This window comes from Mycothermus thermophilus, assembly GCF_041956435.1.
Source record: "Mycothermus thermophilus strain CBS 625.91 unplaced genomic scaffold VTJ04scaffold_2, whole genome shotgun sequence".
Lineage (NCBI taxonomy): Eukaryota > Fungi > Ascomycota > Sordariomycetes > Sordariales > Chaetomiaceae > Mycothermus > Mycothermus thermophilus.
Genome location: NW_027191428.1, coordinates 572,559 through 595,029, shown reverse-complemented (window position 1 = coordinate 595,029; position 22,471 = coordinate 572,559). Strand labels below are relative to the sequence as shown.

Sequence of the window (22,471 nt, the reverse complement as noted above, 5' to 3'; positions counted from 1 at the left end):
CAGGCATGCTTGGGATACTCCTGACTGTTGCGGACAAAGAACGTCCAGTGTCAGAGAGCGAGTGTTCCTTGTACATACACTATTCCAACAAGCCAATTGTGTCCCCAAAGGGTGCCTAGTGTTTTGTGTTTCCCGATCTTGTTGCTCTGTGCGCTGAAACCATCGCAGCAGGATTTGGTAGCAGTCCGTTGCCACGTTCGTCACCTCAGCCCTGTAGCTGGGTCAGCAGGGACAGCCCACAGCTCGGACGTGGAACCTGGTCGGGTGGTCGAGTGACCAATCCCAGAGCGCGGGGCGGGACGGGAAAGGCCAGGCAGGCGTTCCAAGGGACCGGCTGCCAGCTGCCAGTGGCTTGACGCAATGATGAATCGGCCACGGTTCACGGTTCACATCGGCTGCTTGCTTGCTCAACTTCCGCTGCTGTTGTGCCGTGCTGCTGTGACCAGCTCCTGCTCTCTGTCAACGCTCGGAAACAAAAAAACCATCTTGAAAGAAACAATCCCAGCCTCATTTGGAGTTTCATAATCTCTCCGACAACGCCGGACGGATGACAGGGAGGCGGCGAATCCACTCGTCATCGCGAGTCCCGCGAACATCCACACTGCCTAGCTCGCCGACCTCTCGTTGACCCCAGGTTACATATCCCATTTGATTCGGTTGATCTGGGTTATTTAATTTGTTTCCCTTGCTTGGTTGGCAACTCCTCGGATCGATGCGTCCGCGGGAATTCACAAAGATTTGTCTGGCCTCTGGCAGGTAGCGAGCGAGGGTCGGCCGCCAGCTCCGAACCTCCGGGTTTCTCACACGCTGTCCAGACGCCCTTGTGACCTGGCACGACTTGTCCGGATAACGACAACGTCACCACAGCCTTGCCATCACCATGGGCTGGACAAGTTTTCTGCTAGCCTACTTCTTAGGGGGGATCACGTTTATTCCTCTCCTTGTCACTGTCGTCCTCGTCCACGCTCATTTCACCTTTCCCTACCGTGACGATGCCGCTGCGGCGTCCGGGTCCTCTGATGCCGATGGCATCGTCCAGCCCGGCGACGACCTGGAGCCTCTCAAGTCCGCCCGGAAAGACAGCGTAAAATCCCGGCCTGTCCATCACGAGCACAATGTTGCTGCCGGGTACTTTGCCGTGTGCCGCGAGTACACGCCCATGGGCATCAACGCAAAGCCCATTGAGCGCTCAACTCCTGTGGGCTCGACCACCGTTACCGCGCCGAGCCCCAGTGTCTACCAGACCATGTACCGCAGCATATTCGACCGGAAGCAGGCACCAAGCCCGTTGGATGGTAGGAACGGCGCCAGCCAGCGCCCCAAGAACGCCGGGAATGTCTTTTACGTGGTGCTCAGGTGTGTGCTGCCGCCTTATCACCTCCCGCTCATGCTCCTGCTAATCCCTGATTTTCGCTTTCACCCAGGCATGGGCATTTGATGCTCTTTGACGACGAGGAGCAGCTAGAAGTGCGCCATGTCGTCTCTCTGGCCCACCACGACATCAGCATCTACTCGGGAGAGGATGTGATCCCCGAGGGCGAGCTGTGGATCAAGCGTAATGCCATCCGCCTGTCTCGTCGCGCCGGCCCCGAGATGGGCCCCGACACTCAGGCTTCCAAGCCCTTCTATCTCTTCTCCGAGAACTGCTCGGCCAAGGAAGACTTTTATTTTGCCCTGCTACGGAGCCAGGAGGAGATGGCCATGGCCCAGGACCGGCCCCCAACGCCCATTCAATTCGACGTCAAGAACATCATTTCTCTGGTCCAAAAGCTCCACTCATCCGAGGAACACATGCAGACCAGGTGGCTCAACGCCCTGATCGGTCGGGTATTCCTGGCAGTCCACAGAACGCAGGACGTTGAAAACTTCATCCGTCAAAAGTTAACCAAGAAGATATCGCGCGTCAAGCGCCCATCATTCTTGTCCAACATCTCCATCAAAGATATCGATACCGGCGATGCTGCCCCGTACATTACGAACCCCCGTCTGAAGGACCTGACCGTCGAAGGTGAATGCGGTGTGGAGGCCGATGTGCGGTACACGGGGAACTTCCGGATCGAGGTGGCCGCGACCGCTCGCATAGACTTGGGATCACGCTTCAAGGCGCGAGAGGTGAACTTGGTCCTCGCTGTCGTGCTTCGAAAGCTCGAGGGTCACGCCTTGTTCCGCATCAAGCCGCCGCCGAGCAACCGCATCTGGTTCTCGTTCCAGCAGATGCCGAAGATCGAGATGACCATTGAACCCATTGTCAGTTCGCGTCAGATTACCTACACCCTGATTCTGCGTCAGATCGAGAACCGCATCAAGGAGGTCATCGCCGAGACCATTGTCCTGCCGTTCTGGGACGACACGCCCTTCTTCAATACCGAACACAAGAAGTGGAGAGGTGGCATTTTCCACGAAGAAACGCCCAAGCCTCCCGCTGAACACGAACCAGCAGCCACTCAAGAGGGCGAGTTGGATGCGGTTTCTGAGAGACTAGAGGAGACGCAAGGGTCTCGAGAAAGTGACTCTCCTCACATTGAGAAGAGCCACAGCGAGCCAATACTGGAGAAGAAACAATCGGTTAGCTTGTTTGGGAAGAAGCTGAAGCACAAAACCAGCAATACCGACGTGACCTCGTCTTCCGCCTCCTCTTCTTCGACGAGTGTCGAGGCCAAGAGCCCAGTCGGCTCACCTCCTTCTGTGCTTGCTGGCCCCTTTGCACAACCTGCATCCCCGACCGTCGGCACTGTCGCCACCAATGCTGAGCTGTCCCGACCTGAGTCCTCGCTTCCGGATGGGAGCTCTGCCGTATCGGCCGCAATGGCAACGTTATCCACAACTTCGTTACCGACATCACCACCCCCGGCGGCTAGTTCTCACGCCTTCCGACCCTACGTAACCTCTAAGTCGTCGAGCAACTCGTCATCCAGCTCATTTCGAGATGCTACCGACAATGAAAGGGAAGGGAATAAGCCGTCACTGGCCAGGCGAAACACTGGGTCTTCGATGGAAAGCAATGGCGAGATCCACCCAACCGCGTCTTCCATCAAGCATTCGTCTACCATCAAAAGCCAGGCCAGCTCCATCTCTCGCGGACTTTTCGGTCGGCGTGACACCACATCCTCGACATCATCAGGAACTGGCTCTCAAGGAACTGCGACAAACGAGTCGGGCAAGCGGAATGCCCTCCTTGCAGTTGCCAACGCCGCAGCCTCGGCCAAGCGCTGGGGCCTCAATGCCTTCCAGCGCCGCAACAACGATGATTCCTCGCGCGGCGCCGATGGCGCTCCGACGATCGACCTCAGCCAACCTATGGGGCGGGGTCATCCACTGCCACCGCCGGGCACGCCCCTGCCGATGCCAGAACGCGTCACGCCCATCCCGGCAGCTCACATACCCAAGCGGAAGCCCGTGAACATGCCTTCGTTGGCCTCGACGGAGAGCGTCAATAAGTCAACGGAGCAAGGGAAACCAGCCGCTGGGGAGCAGCAGCACCAACAGCATCAGCAGCAACAGCAACAGGCTTCATCCATTTCCAAGCGCAGACGAACCCTGCGTGAGCAGGACCAAGCGGGAATCGACGAACAGCAGAGCGTATTGGTGGTGGCGGCACCCATCGTTGATTCGGAACCTACCACTCCTCACGGCGTGCCGGCAAGTCCGTCGTTTGCCGCCCTGTCGAGGGAAGATGCTGCTCCATCGGCTGGGAAAGGGGTAGAGGTTTCGCCGAATGGGGATGCAGCGTCTCCTGGGCTACAGGAAGGCGAAAAGAGGGATGATGCTTTGTTACCGCCATCAGAAGCGCTAGCCTCTGCGTCTGAAGCAGCAACTGCGGCGGTGGATACCGAGGCGCCGTCATCACCGGTGTCCTTCACAGCTCCAACACCAAGCACTGTCCCGGTCGAAGAAGGAGAGGGAGAGGGAGCGAAGGCTGAGGCGACCCAAGTTGAGACGACATCGTCAGCGGTGGCGGCAACAGACGACGGGGAGAACGGTGATGAGGACTACTCCGCCTGGATGGACGAGGGGACAGCAGAGGACAGTGGCACTGGTGGTCAGGGAGAAGGGATTCCAACGGCGCAGGCATCCTCGGCGGCGGATGTACCGCCGGTGCAGGGTTGAGATGGGAGATGGTTGGGTTCAGTTTCATTTCCTCTCTTCTTTTGGCAGCGTATACGGCGTCTAAGGGCTTGGATCCGTAGGAACATGGGTTGTGCGGGTGTGACTGAGTACCTCGGGGTTATTACTTTGACGCGGACGGACATGCATTTCGGGAAGGTATTGGGGGAATTGTTTCGGGGGGCTGGCGCATGGGGTGTTATTGTTCTGTTGGTTTACTCTGCTGGTTCCGGGGTGTTGTTCAGGTGTGGCTTTACAGATTTAACGGGTCTTTCCTCCGCTCATTAGGTTGTTGTGCTTGGGTTGTCACTGCTTGCGGTTGTGTACCTATACGGAGGGGTGTGTGATGCGTTGTGCGTGACGTTCGATGATTGATCTGGAAGCTTGCGACTGGTTCCACTGGTGGAATGGAATCCCTTCGAGAAGGGTCCTGGATGCTACGTACGTACTCGCTTGCTTGCCTGTCCGGGTTATTATTCGAGATGCCTCAACCAGCATCAGAATAGGTCCATAAAAACCGCCTATTGCCGCGGCCGAAAAGACCCGCCGGAAGGATGTCGTTTGGATTGATTGAAGCAATATCAACACATGAGAGAGAGGTTGGCGGGGGTCCGCTTGGCCGGGCGACCCCCTGGGCCGTGTTACTTTTCCAGAATCTTGACGACGGCGTGGAGATTGTTGGGTTGTTAACACCGCTAGGCTAAACAGGAGATTTATACGCGATTCTTGTTGGTTGTTCATGAGAAGACATCCTATTGCTACTCGGGTGGGCATTGCCGTGGGATCAACGTGGAGGCAGGGAAAAAGAGGACAATCTACCTAGGTACAGACCTAGTATGGTAATTACCTGCTCATCTAGCAGGCTCCGCAGTATATGATTGTTGGTTCTATAATGGGAACGATTCCTTCAGGAGGGTATATTGTAGATAGATCGTTGTGAGCAAGTTTGTCCATGTGTATGTAGCCGACTGCGGTTCATATGTCCGTACCGAAGTGAGGTTGTATCAACACCCCCGTGGCGTGTGCCGTCTCGGGAGTTAATGCCGGGAGGGACCTACAGGTCCGCAGCAGGTAGGGGCGCGTTCCTGCGGCACGGTTGTACATAGGTAACGTCGCAACGGCCACTTATTCAGACGCGGAGGAGACTGGGCAGCTTTCACAAACTTCCTACCTCAGGTCGGTATTGATGATTCTGTGGTAGGAGTATCGACTTCAGTCTCTCATGTCCATTTAGTCCATTCCGTGGGCAGGAGAGCAATAGAGAAAAAGAAAATGCCGAGGGCATGAGGAAATACTATACACAATAAGAACGATCACTGGAGGCTACTCAGTTGGTCTCGGAAACATATCTCAGATTTCCCAGCCGCGCTGCCGTGTGTCAATCAACGGCCCCTTGCCGAAGCCCCATTCTTAACGGTCGCGCATGATCCGCGATCGATCTGCTGCTCTGCGACACGCAAATCATCCGCTGAGTGGCTCGCATGACATACATAGATACGTCGGAGCGGAAGCTAGTCCTGCGGGAACGGAGCCGGGACGGGGTGGCGTTCGCGGGTTGTACATCCATGGATGGATACTTGGTGGAGCGTCTCCCAACGACACGGAGGGAGGATCCTCAAACATCTAGACTGTCACAGCGTAAAAACTGTTCGGAAGTTGGATGCGCTTCTCGTCGGGTAGAACTCCTCAACGTAACCTGCCCATAAACAACCCTCTCTCATAGCGCCGTTCCACTGCCCTGTCATCCGGCGCCTCGATCCGCCGCGGCTACCTACAAGGCTGTACAAAGGATCAGGGCCTTAATTCGGATATGATCAATCTTACATGAACAGTATATTGTCCTGCAACGTTTGGATGAACATCCCGCGGACCCATCGGAAGCAAGGGGCCGCCGCCGCCGCCGGCCGGGTCAGGGGAATAATATGCCTCCTTCCGGGCGGGCATCTCGATGACACGACGGCGCGCCACATACATCATCATCCGTTCAACTGGGTGGTGGTGGTTCCTGACAGGAAGGGTATATCTTTCTCGGGGCAACACAGGCCGGGTGTGGGTAGCACGAAAGATATTGGACTGATCGCTCGTCTGCGTGTTCATCTTTTTTCCCCGGATAGCATAGCAGAATAAGGAGATGGTTCCGACGTCAGGTTGCATCCCAGGGACGAGAGGCGATATGGAATAGAGACATGGTCGGTTCATCCATTGAGCCATACTTCTGGGGGTGTTTAGCAAGAAGACGACGTTCGGAGGTGTTGTGCCAGTGGCCGTTCCTGGAAAGGAATCCCGGGGTATGCGGAAGAGGATCTGGAGGTAGAAGACGAAAATAGAAACGACAAAAATGGTTGACGGTGTGATGGTGTTGAGAGCCTGGAGACATATATGAATGGCCAGGGAAGGCCTGGGTTCTGGGGAGGGGAAGAGACATTACCTCGCCGTCGGTGTAAAGCATCAGCAGTTGACGCAGCTCCAATTTGTGTCAGCCCATCTCTGCTTCCCACCAGTGAGAGACCCCTGGAGAGATCGTGAGTTCTTCCAATGCTTGATGCTCGACAATCAACCTTTGAGCAATGTCAAGAAGCTGACACGAGTCATCAGGACGCAGCCTCCGTCCACATAGCCCAAGCATCCACCACCCTACCACCATGAAGCCCATCCTCAGCACTCTCCTCCTGGCCCTCGGCCTCGCCACTCCCGCCCTGGCCCAGGCCGCCTGCCCAACAGCCACCCGCACCATCCAAAACCGCAGCTGCAACAAATCCTGCCCCTTCTCCGGCTGCACATGGCAAACCACCATCGCCAACCCCTGCGGCTGCCCCTCCGCCGTCCCAACCGCCACCCTCATCGTCCCATGCGAGGCAGAGTGCCCTTACCTAGGCTGCGACATCGACTTCCGCGTGTCTACCTCGTCCTGCCGGACTACCACCACCACCACGACACGACAGACACCGACGACCACCCCTCGTCCACCAACCACCACCACCACCCCGCGCAGCACCAGCACCAGAACCAGCACGACAACCTACCCCACTGGCATCGTCACCAGCATCATCGTCCTTCCAACGCGGACCACGACGACCTCCTCGTCGACGACGGTGATCACCTGCCCGCGGGTGACCAGCACGACGCGCCCGGCCGACTGCGCGCCGATCCGCTGCCCCGTGCCGACGTGCATGTCGACGTCGACGATGCAGGTGCCGTGCGGGTGCACGCCGCGGACGGTTTGGTTCGTGACCGGGTGCCAGACGGAGTGTCCCACGGGATGCGCGACGAGGACGGCGACGTCTAGTCAGGCGTGTTAACTAAACTACATAGTGGTAGGAGGAGGAGGGGGTCGGGCAGTAGGGAGGTAGGATGTTGGCTGGGTGATTGGTCTGTGTTTTGTTTAAACGGGTTTGGCTGTTATTCAGGATATCAATTGATCTGTTTGTCCGTACATACCTTACCTACACTTGATGTCTCCTCGTTGGAACGTCAACAATGGACGTTGTTGTTGTTGTTGTCAAACCCCCGCTGTCAACCCTGACGTCGATCGTGGCCTCGAACTCCTGTCACGGAGGGTTCCGGCCGAGAAAGCGGGGCGCTCGCAGCTGCCAAGCCCAGTGGCGTCGGCCGCCCTGGACGGAGCCAAGACCAGGGTGGCACTGGCGGGGACGCACCTGATTGGCCCAAGGATCCCGATACACCTTGTGACACGACGCCGCAAACGTCAATTCGTCGATCGCAACCGTCGAATGTCCCCAACACAGGGGAACCACGCCCGTGTGTGCCAGCAACAAGGAACATGGACCTTTGCCCCCTTGATCCATGGGACCTGGCCGATGATGTGTCAGCCCTTCGATAAGGCTAGGAACACGACCTTGGAACCTTGTGACTGCGGAGTACCTGACAGTAGCTTAGCTCCCGGTACCTACCTACCTACGGCTCAGCCTGTGAGTAATTGTTGGTCATCAGCGACTGGAGAAGCGGGAGACCGGGGTTGGATGCTGGATGAACTGTACAACTCAGTTCGTATACTTTGCCTACCTACCGCCTTATTCAACGTGTAAGCAGCCTCGAGCAACCTCAAGAGGCGGTGACTGTGTTTGTGTCTTTTATTCTCATGGTTCTGTCCTCCTCCTTTTAATCCTCACCTACTCTGCTGTTCCAGTCTTGTTCGGGTTCAATTGCTTCGATTTGTTCTTCTGCCAAGTACTCCGTAAGGTCTTGCCACACATCATCTTGTCCAGATTACCTACTGTCTCACCTCCATCATGACCACGCGGTATCGTGTCGAATGTGAGTATCATCATCACATGCCCTGAGCCCTCAAATCCATGTAGCCTCGCTAACTCCAACAGACGCCCTCAAGTCTCACCGGCGAGACCAGTTCATAGAATGGATCAAGGGCTTGCTGGCCGTGCCCTTCGTGCTCTACTCGTCGCCCCACGGCGCCTTCGACGGCAAAGACATCAGCCGTCTGGCCCAGACCCGCGAGGAGGCTCATCGCCGTTATAGCGAGATCCTCCATGATGTCGAGGTCATGATCGACGACCACCGTAAGCCTTCCTCCTCCCTCCCCTTGAATATATCCCTCCATTACTGACCAACAATTCTCAGTCGCCAACCAAAACGACCCCAACAACCCCTTCCCCTCCAAACTCAAGCTCCTCGTCCCCACCATCGGGCCCTTCTTCACCCGCCTCCCTCTCGAAGCCGCCTTCAAATACCAAGACTCGCGGCGCTACATCTCCTCTCGTCGCTTCGTCTCCCCTTCCTTCAACGACGTCCGCCTGATCCTCAACTCGGCCCAAATCATGGCCGTCACCACCACCCCCGGCTCCCTCCAACTCGCCACCTTCGACGGCGACGTCACCCTCTACGACGACGGCCAAAGCCTCGAACCCTCCAGCCCGGTCATCCCGCGCTTACTCGACCTCCTCCGCCGCGACATCAAAATCGGCATCGTCACCGCCGCCGGCTACACCACCGCCGACAAGTACCACGCGCGCTTACACGGCCTGCTCTCCGCCATCGATTCCTCCCCCGACTTAACCCCAACCCAAAAACAATCCCTCATCGTCATGGGCGGCGAAGCCAACTACCTCTTCCGCTTCTCCCCCTCCTCCCCACACCTCCTCTCCCCCGTCCCCCGCAGCGAGTGGCTCACCCCGGAAATGGCCGCCTGGGACGAATCCGCCATCACCGCCCTCCTCGACACCGCCGAACAGACCCTGCAAGAATGCATCCGCTCTCTCAACCTCCCCGCCGTGCTCCTCCGCAAGGATCGCGCGGTGGGCATCATCCCGGACCCGCCCACCGTGCGCATCCCGCGCGAGAGCCTCGAAGAGACCGTCCTGGTCGTCCAAAAAGCGTTGGAACTCAGCCCCGTGGGGCGCGCGAAAAAGGTGCCCTTCTGCGCCTTCAACGGCGGACGCGATGTGTTTGTCGACATCGGCGACAAGAGCTGGGGCGTGACGGTGTGTCAGCGGTGGTTTGGGCGGCAGATTGCGCAGGAGCAAGGCGTCCAAGTGACGGAAGGGGAAGGGGAGGAAAAATGGATCATCAAGGGGCAAAACACGCTGCACGTGGGCGATCAGTTTTTGAGCGCGGGCGCCAACGATTTCCGAGCCAGGAGCGTGGGCACAACGGCGTGGATCGCCAGCCCGGAGGAGACGGTCGAGTTGTTGGATGAGTTGGCCGGGTTGATGGATAAGGAGAAGAGAATGGTGTTGCGAGTCCGTAACGGGGTTGGGATGGAGTAATATATTGAACTACGTAAGGATTATAGGATAGTAATGATTCCGCATCTACGCTGTCTAGATAATACACTATAATATCTGTGTCTCGTTCTGTTGAGCGCTGCATGACATAAAGGGGAGCATGTCATGAGACAACATCAAGTTGGGATTAGCCACATGCCTGGGAGTCAATCGTCAACCTATGCACAGCAAACAAGTTTGGAAGCCGGGAAAGTCAATAGTCATCAACTCTGGCCATTCCAAGCAGATCATAGATCACAAAGTGGAGGAAGACGTATATATTTTCTCATTTCCGATGCAATGAAGACCAGCCCTTGAGCTCTAGAGTCTAACAGATATGCCTCGAGTCTCCAAGGTGACGGTATCAATTCTTCCCAAACCATCCGCTGTTGACTTGACTTCGCTGAGTGGTGACACTCTCATCATCCCTCCCTTTTTTTTTTTTTCGATGATTGACAAATGAATAAGGCTAAGGAGCAAGGGGGTATTGTGCAGAAGAGAAAGCAAAACGACTAAGAAAGAAATATGTAAAGAAAGTGGGGGGTGGGGTGTCAAAAGCAAAGACGACCTTTGATGCTCTCTCCTCCCGCTGGTATCCAAAGAAACAAAATGTTACGATGCAAAGGGGTGAAGCGAAAAAAAACATCCCTCTCAACCTGCCAATGTTGCCCTCCAACTGCCTGCTATGCTGAGGAATATGTGTGAACCGCCATGGAGCCCCAGAAATGCCCATCCAACCCGTTGTATATGCTTGTGTGTGTGTGTGTGTGTGTGTGTGTGTGTGAATGACGTGGTGCCTGTTGTGGTTTTGCGGTGTGGCGCATGCGCATGCACCACGTGGCGCAGTATGATGAAACGACTGTCCGGTCGCGTCTCGGTATCTGTCTGCCCGCGCTCGTGTCTTCATACGGTATCGGCGCGAGCGACAATGAACAACGCGACGCAAACCGCAGGCTTCCTCTCATACGACAAAGCACTTCCCGCAAGCCCAAGATCGTGACTACCGGATCTCACCAAAAGGGGCACCAAAGTTGAGCCGTCTCCTGAATTTGATGGGGACATCAAGCTCCTCCTCGTCGCCGCTCCGCGGAGTGCTCCTGCCATCCGACCCGAGATCCGATCCGCTGGCACCGTCGTGCTGACGCGACCTGGACCGCACGGTAGACGCCAGGACGGTGGGCACCGCCGCGTTCCTATCCTTCGACACCTCCTCCAGCTTGCTGTTGAGGGCCTGGAAAAAGATCTCGTCGTGGGCGGGCATGTTTCGCACCATCAACGGGCCTTTGAGCTCGCGGTCACCGTCGCTCGGCTCCAGAACGGGTTCGGGATGGTCCTCCGCGGGAGGGGCCTGCTCGTTCGGCGCAGGGGCAGTCTCGGGCTCTTGAGCGTCCTTACTGCAGTCTCTCGGCTCGTCCTGCGCGACGGTGGGGGTCTTGGATCCACCATCAGGAGTGTTGGTTCCCGAGGATGATGCAGTTTGTAGAGTCGACAGGGAGTGGCTGGGGGTGTGCCCGGCGTGCATGGTAAGCCGTTCCGTCTCCTGAGCCGCCAATACTTCCTGGGTCTGAGCCTTCTTCCGTTCGGCGTTTGACGACGGCGAGCCAGAATTGCTCGACGTCCTTGTCCCATTGGACGACCCAGAGTCGGTAAAGGTCGCCTTCTTCACGCTGGTGGCTTTGAGCGGAATCCCTTCCAAGTCGGGGTGGATTTCCTTGACGTCGACAACCGGGACCGGACCTGATGGAGTCCCTGCAGGCTTCAAGAAATCGGAAACAGGAGCGGCAGGTCCGTTAGGTGATCTCGGCGAGGCAAGGTCGAGGTATTGCGGCTTTGGTAGCCGCGTCGGGGCACCGTTGGCAAGAAAAGCGGCGGTTCTTTGTGCTGCCGCCGCAGCGTATGAGGCAGGAGACAAGACCCGGGGATCGAGGGTGGCTGGCTGCATGTTCCGAGCAGGTGGCACCGATCGAGCTTCGGCCATTTTGAGAGCCTGCCGGAGGCGCTTAATCTCCTCAATCAAGGCGGTTCTCTCAGCCTCCCACTGGGCGCGCTCTTCCTCCATCAAAGCGCGCTCCTCCTTGTACACCTCCTCGGCGCGCTCCCGGTTGGCTTCCAAATATTTTCGCTCCGCCTCCCAAGCCTCTCTGATCTTGGCGTTCTGCTGCTGAAGGCGCTGGACGATCTGCTCGTGCGAAAGCGCTCCGAAAGTGTCGGACTGGGCCGGCGGCGGCGGCGGGTGACCAGTAAAGGCCAGGGTGGCAGACGCTGAACGCCCGTTGGTTGAGCCGTGACCTTGGCTCGGCGGTCCGCTGGCCGAAGTCACGGGAGAAGTGATGGATGAGACCCGGACCTGGGGGTAGGACGGGCCGTAAGGCAGCGGCCCTCGAGCGCCCGGCGACAGAGGTGAATAGACGCGGTTTCCGGGTTTGCTGGTTTCGGAGTGTGGACCTGGACCAGCGGGAGACTGCGCATGTGTGGCGCCGGCGTGGAGATGGCCAAAGTACCCTGAGACAGGATGAGGCAGCGACAAGGGGGAGATGACGGCGGCTGCGGGATCGCTGGCGGAACAGGTGGGAGGGACCTGAATGTCTCGTTCGTGCGAGGTCATAGGGAGGAAGGAGTTGGAAATCACGTGGGTCATAGTTTGGGCGGACATGTTGTATAAGGCTTGGGAAACGCGGGGTAGAGCATGACCTCCTCTAGCCCGTTGTTACCCGGTTTCTTGGGTTGGCACGTTTTTGTGTCTCGTCGTCTGCTATGCACGCAAGGTCGAGAGCATGTCCAAGAGTTCCGGCTGGTACAAGGTGAGGTGTAGTCACGGTTGAGCGTCGCGACTTTGTGCGCAGTCCGGAGTAGCAGGCGAAGTCCGATCTGATGTTGATGAGCCGGTAGTGGTGCGAGGGGTAGCGTTCTGAATGTGCATTAAAAGGCCTCTCGGCGAAATCAAGGTCGAGGAGATGTCCTCTGTAAGGAAGACTTGTCCGAGGTCTGCGTCTGCGGCGCAATGTCGGTCAGTTTTGAAAAGGAAAGAAAAGAAAGAAAGAAGGTTTGCTTAAAGGACAAGAATCGGGATATCCATGCATTGCAGACGGGAAGGATGAACCCGTGGATGACGACGTGGCAGCCTCGCCTCCATCTGATGTGGAAGTCACCTTACGAGTTACATACTCCCCGGAGTGGACGTTCTGTCTTTTTCTCAAGCGGCAGCGTCACACAGCGGAACAGCGGGCAAGCACAGTCGGAGCCCGGGGGGGTGACGCAGCGGCAGAAGTGACAGGGGTGGAGGCAGACACTTCGGGTAGGTGGGGTGGGGCGGTGAACCGGGTCTTGTTGGCCTTGTTGCCGATTTCAGGCTCAATCGTCTCAATCGACCCCACATTTTTGCACTCTTTGGACGTCGCGACCGTATGAGACTGTCAGTCTCCCGCCGGGCCTGCAGCCGGTTGGTCCGGGCAGGCGCGGGAAAGGCGGGCAAGATCAAGCCACAGAGGGGCGTCGCGAATGCCTCTTTCTTGAGAAGGCTACAGTGTCCAGTGCTCCGTATGTGGTACTTCTGTACAGTGTACATAGGTACAGAATCCAGTGCCGAATGGATGGTATTAGTCGGTAGGTTTTCACAATCTGAGTGGCACGTGCAAAATCACCATTTCGGGCTCAATGACTTCAAACCTCTAAGACCCGAAACTCCCGTACACTGACCGACCGTCATTCTCGTCGTCGGGTTTCCAGCCTCGGCTTGGTCCGGAAACCTGGAAACGCTTAGTTCCCCCTAGCGTATGGAAGGATGGATTTTTGATCCAGAAGGACGGGTCATGGGACGGGAAATCCATTTCAACGTGGGCGCTAAAACCAGCACAACGGAACCCAGTGAAGTGAAGCAAACCGTTGATCCACAGTGTCCTCACAGACTGACTGGACAGTAGAAGCATCGACGTCTCCACCTCGGCATGTGTGTGTTGTTCACAGATGTTCTCTTCGTTGTTCGCTGGCCAGTGAGCAGCTGCATCATCAGCATCAGCATCCAGCGGCGGCGTCCGAGTTCGGGGCCGTTGCTTTCCGACTCGGTGCGGCTTTTTGGATCTCTTGGACCCTGGTCGACTGCACGACAACACTGACATCCCATCCGTTTTGACATCCACGAACCCAACCCACTCGTTACACGAGTTTCAGCCGGGAGACGACGAGGATCTGAGAAAACACAGAGCATCAGGTGACTATATACATCTATTCTTAGTAGGTGTCTTGTACTCCTATAGCCGCTAACCACATACAACCCGTCCCCGGCTCCTGGGTGTTGCGTGCATACACTACGTACAGCCTGTTTCTGTATGTATGTACAATGCCTCGCGGCGTTCCATCTCGACCATATACCTGATCCCATACCCCCACCATCCGGATATAACCGAAACCTCAAGTGTCCCCTATATACACGTCCTGGTGACACCAACTCCCAAACGCCCTTCCTTTGGACCCAGAGGCAAGGAAATACAGGAAAAGAAGACCACCACGTATCAAAACAAAACCGCAAATCATACAACGAAGAGAAATCCCCCTCTTCCCCACCCCCACGTCCTCCCTCAGCCCCCTCGTGGCGCTTGTTGCGGCTCCTGTCGTCGTTGACGTCCAGCATCAACAACGTCAGCCAACCACCACACCAGCTTGGACGGGTCGTTGTGTCTAAGAGGGTGCAGCTGCCAGCGACACTCGCCGCAGATGAAGTCTCTAGCGACGGCCAGTTAGCTAGCTGTTCATCGAGCGGCGGTACACGAGGTAGCATCCTAGGTAAGCAGCAGCGTGGGGGTAAATCCTTCTACCTGTCCTCGAACTCTGTGATGTCCGGTTCGCATTTGCTGCGCAGCTGCTGCGGGTCGTTCCAGCTGAACTGAGAGCTGAAGAGCCGCGTCAGGGGGAATGTTAAAGATCAGTTCTTCCGTGGCTCGGGTCGCTGGGCTAGATGCCCGCAGGAGCTGACGAACCAGTGCGCCGTTGCGATCCAGCGGAAGTGGCCGCACGAATATTCTCTCTGTTTCATAGGTGCCAGGGTATATCAGCAGCTCGCTCGCTTGTCGTTACACACACGTGGTTCTCTCATACCTGGGTGTAGGTGCACATTGTTGTCGATACGATTCCAATGTTTAAATCCACTGTTGATTGACGCGAAGGAGAGACACTCGTAACCGGGGTTGCCGACGCAAACAAGCTTGAGCACGCCGAGGGGCGCTGGGAAGGGAGAATGGGGATGGGGATGGGGGATGGCGATCCAAGTCCAGCTCCACCGGGCGTTGTCGTGGTTCTTGTATTGCCAGAAGATGGCCGGATTGATCTCGAAGCTCTTTCTTTTCCTCTGTCTCTGTTTCTGTGCAGTTGGCTCACCCCAGGGTGATCAGCTCTTCCAACAGCCCTCCGGTGATGCTTTTTCTGGTCTCACCAACATTACCACCCCCGCCTGGTGCATGTTTCAGACGCCACAAGTGATCGTCGCATTCAGCTCGGGTCTTCCCACGCCTCAGTCGCTCTCGCGCTTCGGAAACACATATTATTCGTAGGTATCCAGAGGGTTTTCACCATGAAAGTCAGCTTCAGCATGCTTGAACGCTAGAATAGTAGGGGATTCCTATCCTTCTGGTCCTGCACTGCACATACTATGTAGATACGTTCCCAATGGCCACCACATATACACACGGTGCCCTTTGAAGTAGACCGAGTTGTCGTTTCAGCAGATTCTGCCACGCTTCTTTCTGGACGGATAGCGGACGCGGGTGATATCTCACCTGCCCTGAGAACCCAGCTCTGTCGTCCAGCCGTGTGAGTCAGCTGTGCTCAACATCAATCTCCCTTGCTCATCCTCCCTCCGAAACCGAGGTCCTCAAAACTGAAGTTTCTTGGAACTCTGCTCAGCTTCCATCACCCTTCTTCGTTCTCGTCGCCAATAGCTTTCGAGCATCAAAAACATGTTTGAGATATGTAGTTCGCCCTCACTCTGAGACCCAATCCCCCCTCCAGCTCAGACTTGAAATAGAGGGACGGGTTGCTGGGACTTGTCCCCGTGTTGCGATGCCGGTTTCCGACGGTGTGGTATCCAATCTCGCTGTTCATTCTCTGTAATAATTGCCGGTTGCCTCGTCCAGAATATGATAGATCTGACTCCTGGCGTCCAGATACGGAGGTACGCATGGTGCCAAGGACGCCTTTACGCTACTCCAGCCGCAGCTAACACAAATCCGCCTCAGCGCTTCTATTACCCGTAAAACGTGACTAACGCCTATGAGGGGAGATTTCTCGTTGATCAACAGAGCATAGGCCAGGTAGGTATCGTAGCTGATGTCGTGTGTCGTGATGTAAGGGAGAACAACACCGCCTTTGGTGTTTCAGGCATATCCACGATGGACAAGACATGATACGGAGAGTCAGGTGATGCCCTCTATTAGAGCACATGGTCGCGTCCCGAACCAGCCCGTGAAAAGGGCAGCTTACTCTCCGACTCTAGTTGCAGGCCAGTTGCAGGGCCTGGCCTGGAGAGAGAGTACCTGAGTTATCGCATCCTTTCTCCTAGCCATCCAGCCATCAAGGTCCCGGTCCCAACCCTTTGCAAACCAGGGGATATAATTCCCCCGTCCCCGTTCGACCCCTTTCTGTCCGCACTGGCGTTTGCAGGGTTGAAATTAGTAACTCAGACAAGAATGGCATATTGAGACCTCATCCTTCATTCGTAGTCCTGTCAACTGTCAGGTCCGTCGTTGGGTCGTCATAAACACATCCAAGCAAAGGAACCGGCGATATAGAGTATTCCAGGGTGTTGATATATCGAGCCATGTAATACTACCAGCCTTCAGGTTCCTTGGGTACCTCGTCGTTGAATTCAATTGGCCCTGTTTAAGTTATTGTGAAGGGGATAAGCCATCATGGCAAGTCGGGTCATCTCTGCGTCTTTGTAGGTGTGAGTTGCGAGACGATGTTGGTGAGCTTGATAAAGTTGCGCCAGCTCCTTATCTTTGATCAGATTTCGATCTGCCGCCCGAGAATTATCGATCTTTTTTTGATCCAGGTTGTGTACAAAACTGAGGTGGCCGTGCTGATGAAGCAAGCATGACGTCATGAGCGGTTGTGGTAGGGTTGTACCACAGGACGGGAGCCAAGGTCAAAGCTTGGATACAGCAGAAAGGCCGGGATCGTGGGGCGAGAACAAGCTACGTCAGGGAAATGTACCTGAACATCCCATCCTGCTTTTGGGAGATTGTAGTACCAGCCTTTAAGTAACTATGCTCTTCGCCTCCGAGATGTCACCCCGAACTCCCAGTCCAGGATGAGAGGTCAGTGGGAATTGGATATCATTGAGGCCTTCTCGACCCAATTCATCCAAGTACGACTGTCTCTGCCTCTCATTTTCACTCCCATTGCTTTCTAACCTCTCACCCAGATACTCATCTGACCTAGGTACCTGGCTCAACGGGTGCTACGTCATGTCCACCACCGATTCCCCTCCCCCGGCGCCGCCCATCTCCGAGGGCGCCTGGCTCCTCGGGGCACGCGACGACATTGACGCCAAAACCGTCGTCCACAACGGCCGGCCCGTGACTGTTGTCCGCGACAAGGCCACAGGCAATATCATCTACCCTGCTCCCATCCCGGAGCAGGCCAAGGCCCCTACGGTGTTGAATGGTGCCGGCACGGAGCGAAGCGCAACCGATCTGCCAGAGAGGCCTTCCTCACCCGAACACGTCGAGGAGGCGGGACAGGGAGTGCGCAGGACAGCGACTGAGGATCAGGCTGGCTTGAAGAATGATCACGGAAAAGAAATAGGAGCGCCGGCTTGGTCGTCATCGTCGTCGTCATCTTCAGACTCGGACTCGGACTCGGACTCGGACGAGGAGTCTTTTGATCAAAAGAAGCACAAGGCCCAGCCACATCGTTTGAAACGCAAGCAGGCAACAGCCCAAGCCAAAGACAAACACCGCCCAAAGACGACGAAACATGCCCATCATGGCCAAAAGGAGGCAGACGACGAGGAGCGCTACCGCCGGTTCCGCCTCTCGAACGAACAGTACCGGACAAAAGGCAAAGTCTCGAAACGGGACGGCCGCCTGGCCATCTCGCTCTTCGACACCAGCGCCAAAGGATACCTCGTCAAAGCCCTCGGGACAGCCGTGAAAAAGGTCGCCCCTGGGCTTGCCGACGAGGAAGAAGCCGAAGGAGACAACAAAGATGACAAAAAAACCGACGACGCCACAGAAGAAACCGCCGCCCAACCTTTCCCGCCGCCAACCTCACCCCCTCCCCGCCTCAACATCGTCATCATGGTCATCGGCTCGCGCGGCGACGTCCAGCCCTTTGTGCGCATCGCGCAGCTGCTACACAACCAATACCACCACCGCGTGCGCATCGCCACTCACCCGGCCTTCCGCGAGATGGTAGCCACCGAGTGCGGGCCGGGCGTCGAGTTCTTCTCGGTCGGCGGCGACCCGTCCGAGCTGATGGCCTTCATGGTGAAAAACCCGGGCATGATCCCGACGCTGGACTCGCTGCGGGCGGGCGACGTGGGCCGCCGCCGCCGCGCCATGGCCGACATGTTCCAGGGCTTCTGGCGTGCGTGCATCAACGCCACCGACGACGAGCGCGACGCCAGGAATGTCAACTTGATGGGCGAGCACGACCCGTTCGTGGCCGACGCCATCATCGCCAACCCGCCGTCCTTCGCGCACGTCCACTGCGCCGAGGCGCTCGGGATCCCGCTGCACCTGATGTTCACTTTCCCCTACACGCCCACACAGTCGTTCCCGCACCCGCTGGCTAGCGTGAAAAAGTCCAACGCCGACCCGGGCTACACCAACTGGATCTCGTACGCCCTCGTCGACATGATGGTCTGGCAGGGGCTGGGGGATCTGGTCAACGAGTTCCGCACGGGCACGCTCGGGCTGGACACGGTGTCGACGCTGTGGGCCCCCGGCGCCACCTACCGTCTGCACGTCCCGTTCACGTACCTGATCAGCCCGGGGCTGATGCCCAAGCCGGCGGACTGGGGGGAGGAAGTCGACGTGGCGGGGTTTGTGTTTCTCGACCAGGCGACGGCGTACAAGCCTCCCGAGGAGTTGGTCAAGTTTTTGGACGCTTGTCCCGAAGGCGAGCCGCCGGTATACATTGGCTTCGGGTCGATCGTGGTGGATGATCCGGACCGGTTTACGCAGATGATCTTTGAGGCGGTCAAGAAGGCTGGAGTCAGGGCGCTGGTGAGCAAAGGTTGGGGCGGGCTCGGCGGGAACGGCGACGGCGATGGAGGGGATGGAGAAAAAGGAGGAGGGGTTCCCGAAGATGTGTTCCTCCTCGACACCGTTCCGCACGATTGGCTGTTCCCTCGGGTGCGCGCGTGCGTGATCCACGGAGGCGCCGGCACCTCGGCCATGGCGCTCAAGTGCGGAAAGCCGACCATGGTGGTGCCCTTCTTTGGCGATCAGTACTTCTGGGGCTCCATGATCGGGAAAGCCGGCGCCGGGCCCGAGCCCGTGCCGCACAAGCATCTGACGGTGGACCGACTGGCCGAGGGGATCCGGTACTGCCTGACGGACGAGGCGCGAGAAGCCGCGCAGCACATCGCCAGAGACATCGCGCGCGAAGGGGACGGGGCTGAGAACGCTTGCCGCGCGTTTCATCGCGGATTGCGACTCCACGGTCACCGGTCCATGAGGTGTGCCCTGTTGCCGGATCAGGTGGCCGTCTGGCAGACAACCGGGGGCACGAGGCTGCGGTTGAGCGCCCTGGCGGCTGAGATTCTCGTCAGGCGAGGCCTGCTCTCGTGGAAGAAGCTGCGCCTGCTCCGGCATTGCGAGTGGAACGACTTCGAGGGGCCCGGAGAACCGCTCACAGGGGCGGCCGGGTCCCTGGCGTCGTCGATAGGAAAAGTCTTCACCGGCGTCGGCGGCGTTCCATACCGAGTGGGCAAGTCTGTCAAGCGACGACGGGAGCGGAAGAAGAAGGCAAAGGAGAACGGTCAAGCCACCGAAGCAGACGAACGCGACTCAGCTTCTACCAACATCAACGACAACAACACCAACAACAGCACTGCATCCCCCAATTCCGAGCCTCCTCAGGTCGAAACCTCCACCACCCACGCCATCGACCACAACGACATCCACCCGCCACCGACCACCCCGAGCCCGGCCTCCGAAGCGACTCACCACGCCGCCACAGGCGCCGCCAAAACCGCCTCCGCGCTCGCGCGCACGCCAGCCGATCTGATCCTCGCCGTCGGCCAGGGCTTCCACAACGCGCCCCGCCTCTACGGCGACGAAACCGTCCGCCGCCCGACGCGCGTGACTGGGATCCGCTCCGGCCTGCGCGCGGCGCGCCGCGAGCTGGGCTACGGCGTGTACGACGGATGGACGGGGGTGGTCCGGCATCCCGTTCGCGGGGCGCGCGAGAACGGGGTGCGCGGGTTCGCGTCGGGCGTGGGGATGGGGGTGACGGGGTTTGTGCTAAAGAACTTGGCTGCGTTGTTCGGCGCGCCGGGGTACGCGCTGAAAGGGGTGGTCAAGCAGGTGGGGAGGAGGAAGAGGCCGGTCAGGTATATTCGTCGTGCGAGGGTGATGCAGGGGCAGAGGGAGCGTGGCGGGCTGGAAAAGGAAGAGCGGGAGAAGAAGAGGGTGGAGGAGAAGGCGGTGGAGGGGTGGAAGGTGATGGGAAAGTTGTTGGAGGAGATGAGGCGCGCGGAGAAGAAGAGGGAGGAGGACTGTGGGTTGGGTGAGAGGGTTGATAGGAAGGCTAGGAGGCTGAGGAGGAGGGCGCGGTGGAGTGTGGTGTTTGAGGATGTTGGTGTTGCCGAGTCGGCGCTGGCGGAGCTGAGGGCTGGTCGCGATTTGGACAGCATTCTTGACGAGTTAGATGGTCGTTCATGAGTGAGGGTCCGAGGAGACAGAACGGAAAATTTCATTTTGGCGCACTGTGACGGGATACCATTTCATAATACTCTCATATATAACATAATAATGGTCGATGACAAGAGAAGACTCGGTTTCGGTGCTTGTGTAGATGAAATGGCTGTAATAGAGAACCTAGATAGGTGGTCATCCCGTACATGTTGATCATAACAAGCTAACCAGTTCTCTTCAACCTTGTCTTTCCTCAAACCTGTCCTCTTTCCAACCTCTCACAGGACATCTGTGAGAGCGTCCTGGTCAAGACGGACAGCTTGAGGAAGACCACCGTCGACCATGATTCCAAGGACAGACCACAGCTGCTCCCGGCGATCGTGAGTCCCGCCGCCCGCCGGAGGCCAGCAGCCAGTTGGCTCAAGTGTTGCTCTCATTCATAACCCGACAGCCATATGTCATCTCGGAGCGGAACCTGCGACACTAAGCATCTATTATGACGACAAAGCAACAGTCGTGTTTTAATACCTACGCAAGAAACATACAAACTCTCCCCCTAACTGAGGAAGATGGCAACGGGAACAAGGAAACGAAAGAATTGGACCTCGCACCAGAGGAAGTCATTCTTACTCTGCATTATCGAGTTTGGGGGGTCGTGTGTGTCTGTTTTGACTCTCCTCCAGTTGCTTGCCATTCAGACAACATTGGCTCTGTGTTTGATTCTAATAAGAGTGTCTTTCACCACGGCCCTGGAGGTATACAACTTTCCCCTGTAAGCAGCTTTTGAGAATCAATGATTTCATTGCAGAAACCTGGACACGATCTCCAGTAGTAGGCTCAGTCTCCGATGACTGACAACGATCTGTACGATAATGCGCTATTTCCTCAACATTTCTTCCATGGACTGTAGTTGATCCCGTTACCGGTCGAAATATTATGCCGTAAGCAGCCTGGGAAGCTCCTGGAAGCATACGACAGAGAGCTTGGTCCTTGCTCCCAACTCTGAACGCTCTGTCGCTTAAGGGATCCAGCTCGGCGTGTCGAGTGTCATGATTCTTCATACAGCCTCTTGATGCTGAGCCGGAACCTCAACTGTCGAACACCATAGAGGGTCCCAGTCAAAACCACCTGAGATCAAACAATCTGGAGTCTTCTCATCCATTCTATAATACTTTACGAACAGTGGTATCAATCCAGCCTTGAACAATCCCACCTGTCATTCTCCATGTTCCTGGACCTTCCCGCACAAAATCGAGCATCTTGACGCGCTTCCCAACCTCCCCATGGACGCCCGTGTCTAAATGTCCCTATATGTCTACCTGCATCTGTACGTGAGGGATTTACCCACCCCAGCTCCACGCAAACGATATACGTACCTATCTACGTACCTACGTACCTGCGTATCTGCATGTCTTCACACCCAGACACGTCAGGGAGCACCGGTGAGACACCACGGCAAGGTTCACACACCGCAATTGCCATACACAACCATGTGCTTGACTAGTGGCTCCGAATGTGCCGATCAATTCCTTAGGTGGGTAGGGGATCAGGCTGGGAGCTGTATCTCATGTTTCGGATCACGTTTCTGAAAAGATCATACGAAGGTCCGGTGCCTACTTGTGCTTGGTGTTGGGGATTGTTTGAATGCGGTGGAGGGTATGAGCTGAATTGAACTGAACTGGACAACTGCACACACCCTATTACCACGGCTGCTGGAACCACGGGTCGCCGATTGACTCCCTGTCTGATCGATAACAATACGAGCAGAATCTC

The 22,471-nt window shown here is 56.9% G+C and overlaps 7 protein-coding genes across 7 annotated transcripts; 4 read left to right on the top strand and 3 right to left on the bottom strand.

Moving 5' to 3' along the window:
- Positions 1-880: 880 nt before the first annotated feature.
- VTJ04DRAFT_2353 (uncharacterized protein) lies at positions 881-4,107 on the top strand (the record flags this gene model as incomplete). The annotated part of the gene is made up of 2 exons (XM_069360133.1): positions 881-1,356; positions 1,425-4,107. 2 exons carry the CDS (start codon positions 881-883, stop codon positions 4,105-4,107), a joined length of 3,159 nt encoding a protein of 1,052 aa, XP_069220874.1.
- A 2,639-nt stretch (positions 4,108-6,746) lies between these two features.
- Positions 6,747-7,403, top strand: VTJ04DRAFT_2352 (uncharacterized protein; the record flags this gene model as incomplete). Its single annotated transcript, XM_069360132.1, has 1 exon — positions 6,747-7,403. The coding sequence occupies one exon, from the start codon at positions 6,747-6,749 to the stop codon at positions 7,401-7,403; it is 657 nt and encodes a 218-aa protein (XP_069220873.1).
- Positions 7,404-8,354: 951 nt separating this feature from the next.
- VTJ04DRAFT_2351 (uncharacterized protein) lies at positions 8,355-9,845 on the top strand (the record flags this gene model as incomplete). The annotated part of the gene is made up of 3 exons (XM_069360131.1): positions 8,355-8,379; positions 8,442-8,639; positions 8,701-9,845. The coding sequence occupies 3 exons, from the start codon at positions 8,355-8,357 to the stop codon at positions 9,843-9,845; spliced, it is 1,368 nt and encodes a 455-aa protein (XP_069220872.1).
- Positions 9,846-10,311: 466 nt separating this feature from the next.
- VTJ04DRAFT_2350 (uncharacterized protein) lies at positions 10,312-10,749 on the bottom strand (the record flags this gene model as incomplete). Its single annotated transcript, XM_069360130.1, has 1 exon — positions 10,312-10,749. One exon carries the CDS (start codon positions 10,747-10,749, stop codon positions 10,312-10,314), a length of 438 nt encoding a protein of 145 aa, XP_069220871.1.
- A 93-nt stretch (positions 10,750-10,842) lies between these two features.
- Positions 10,843-12,495, bottom strand: VTJ04DRAFT_2349 (uncharacterized protein; the record flags this gene model as incomplete). Its single annotated transcript, XM_069360128.1, has 1 exon — positions 10,843-12,495. The coding sequence occupies one exon, from the start codon at positions 12,493-12,495 to the stop codon at positions 10,843-10,845; it is 1,653 nt and encodes a 550-aa protein (XP_069220870.1).
- Positions 12,496-12,538: 43 nt separating this feature from the next.
- Positions 12,539-14,951, bottom strand: VTJ04DRAFT_2348 (uncharacterized protein; the record flags this gene model as incomplete). The annotated part of the gene is made up of 4 exons (XM_069360127.1): positions 12,539-12,833; positions 14,654-14,728; positions 14,816-14,862; positions 14,934-14,951. 4 exons carry the CDS (start codon positions 14,949-14,951, stop codon positions 12,539-12,541), a joined length of 435 nt encoding a protein of 144 aa, XP_069220869.1.
- A 2,348-nt stretch (positions 14,952-17,299) lies between these two features.
- VTJ04DRAFT_2347 (uncharacterized protein) lies at positions 17,300-20,725 on the top strand (the record flags this gene model as incomplete). Its single annotated transcript, XM_069360126.1, has 1 exon — positions 17,300-20,725. One exon carries the CDS (start codon positions 17,300-17,302, stop codon positions 20,723-20,725), a length of 3,426 nt encoding a protein of 1,141 aa, XP_069220868.1.
- Positions 20,726-22,471: the final 1,746 nt, after the last annotated feature.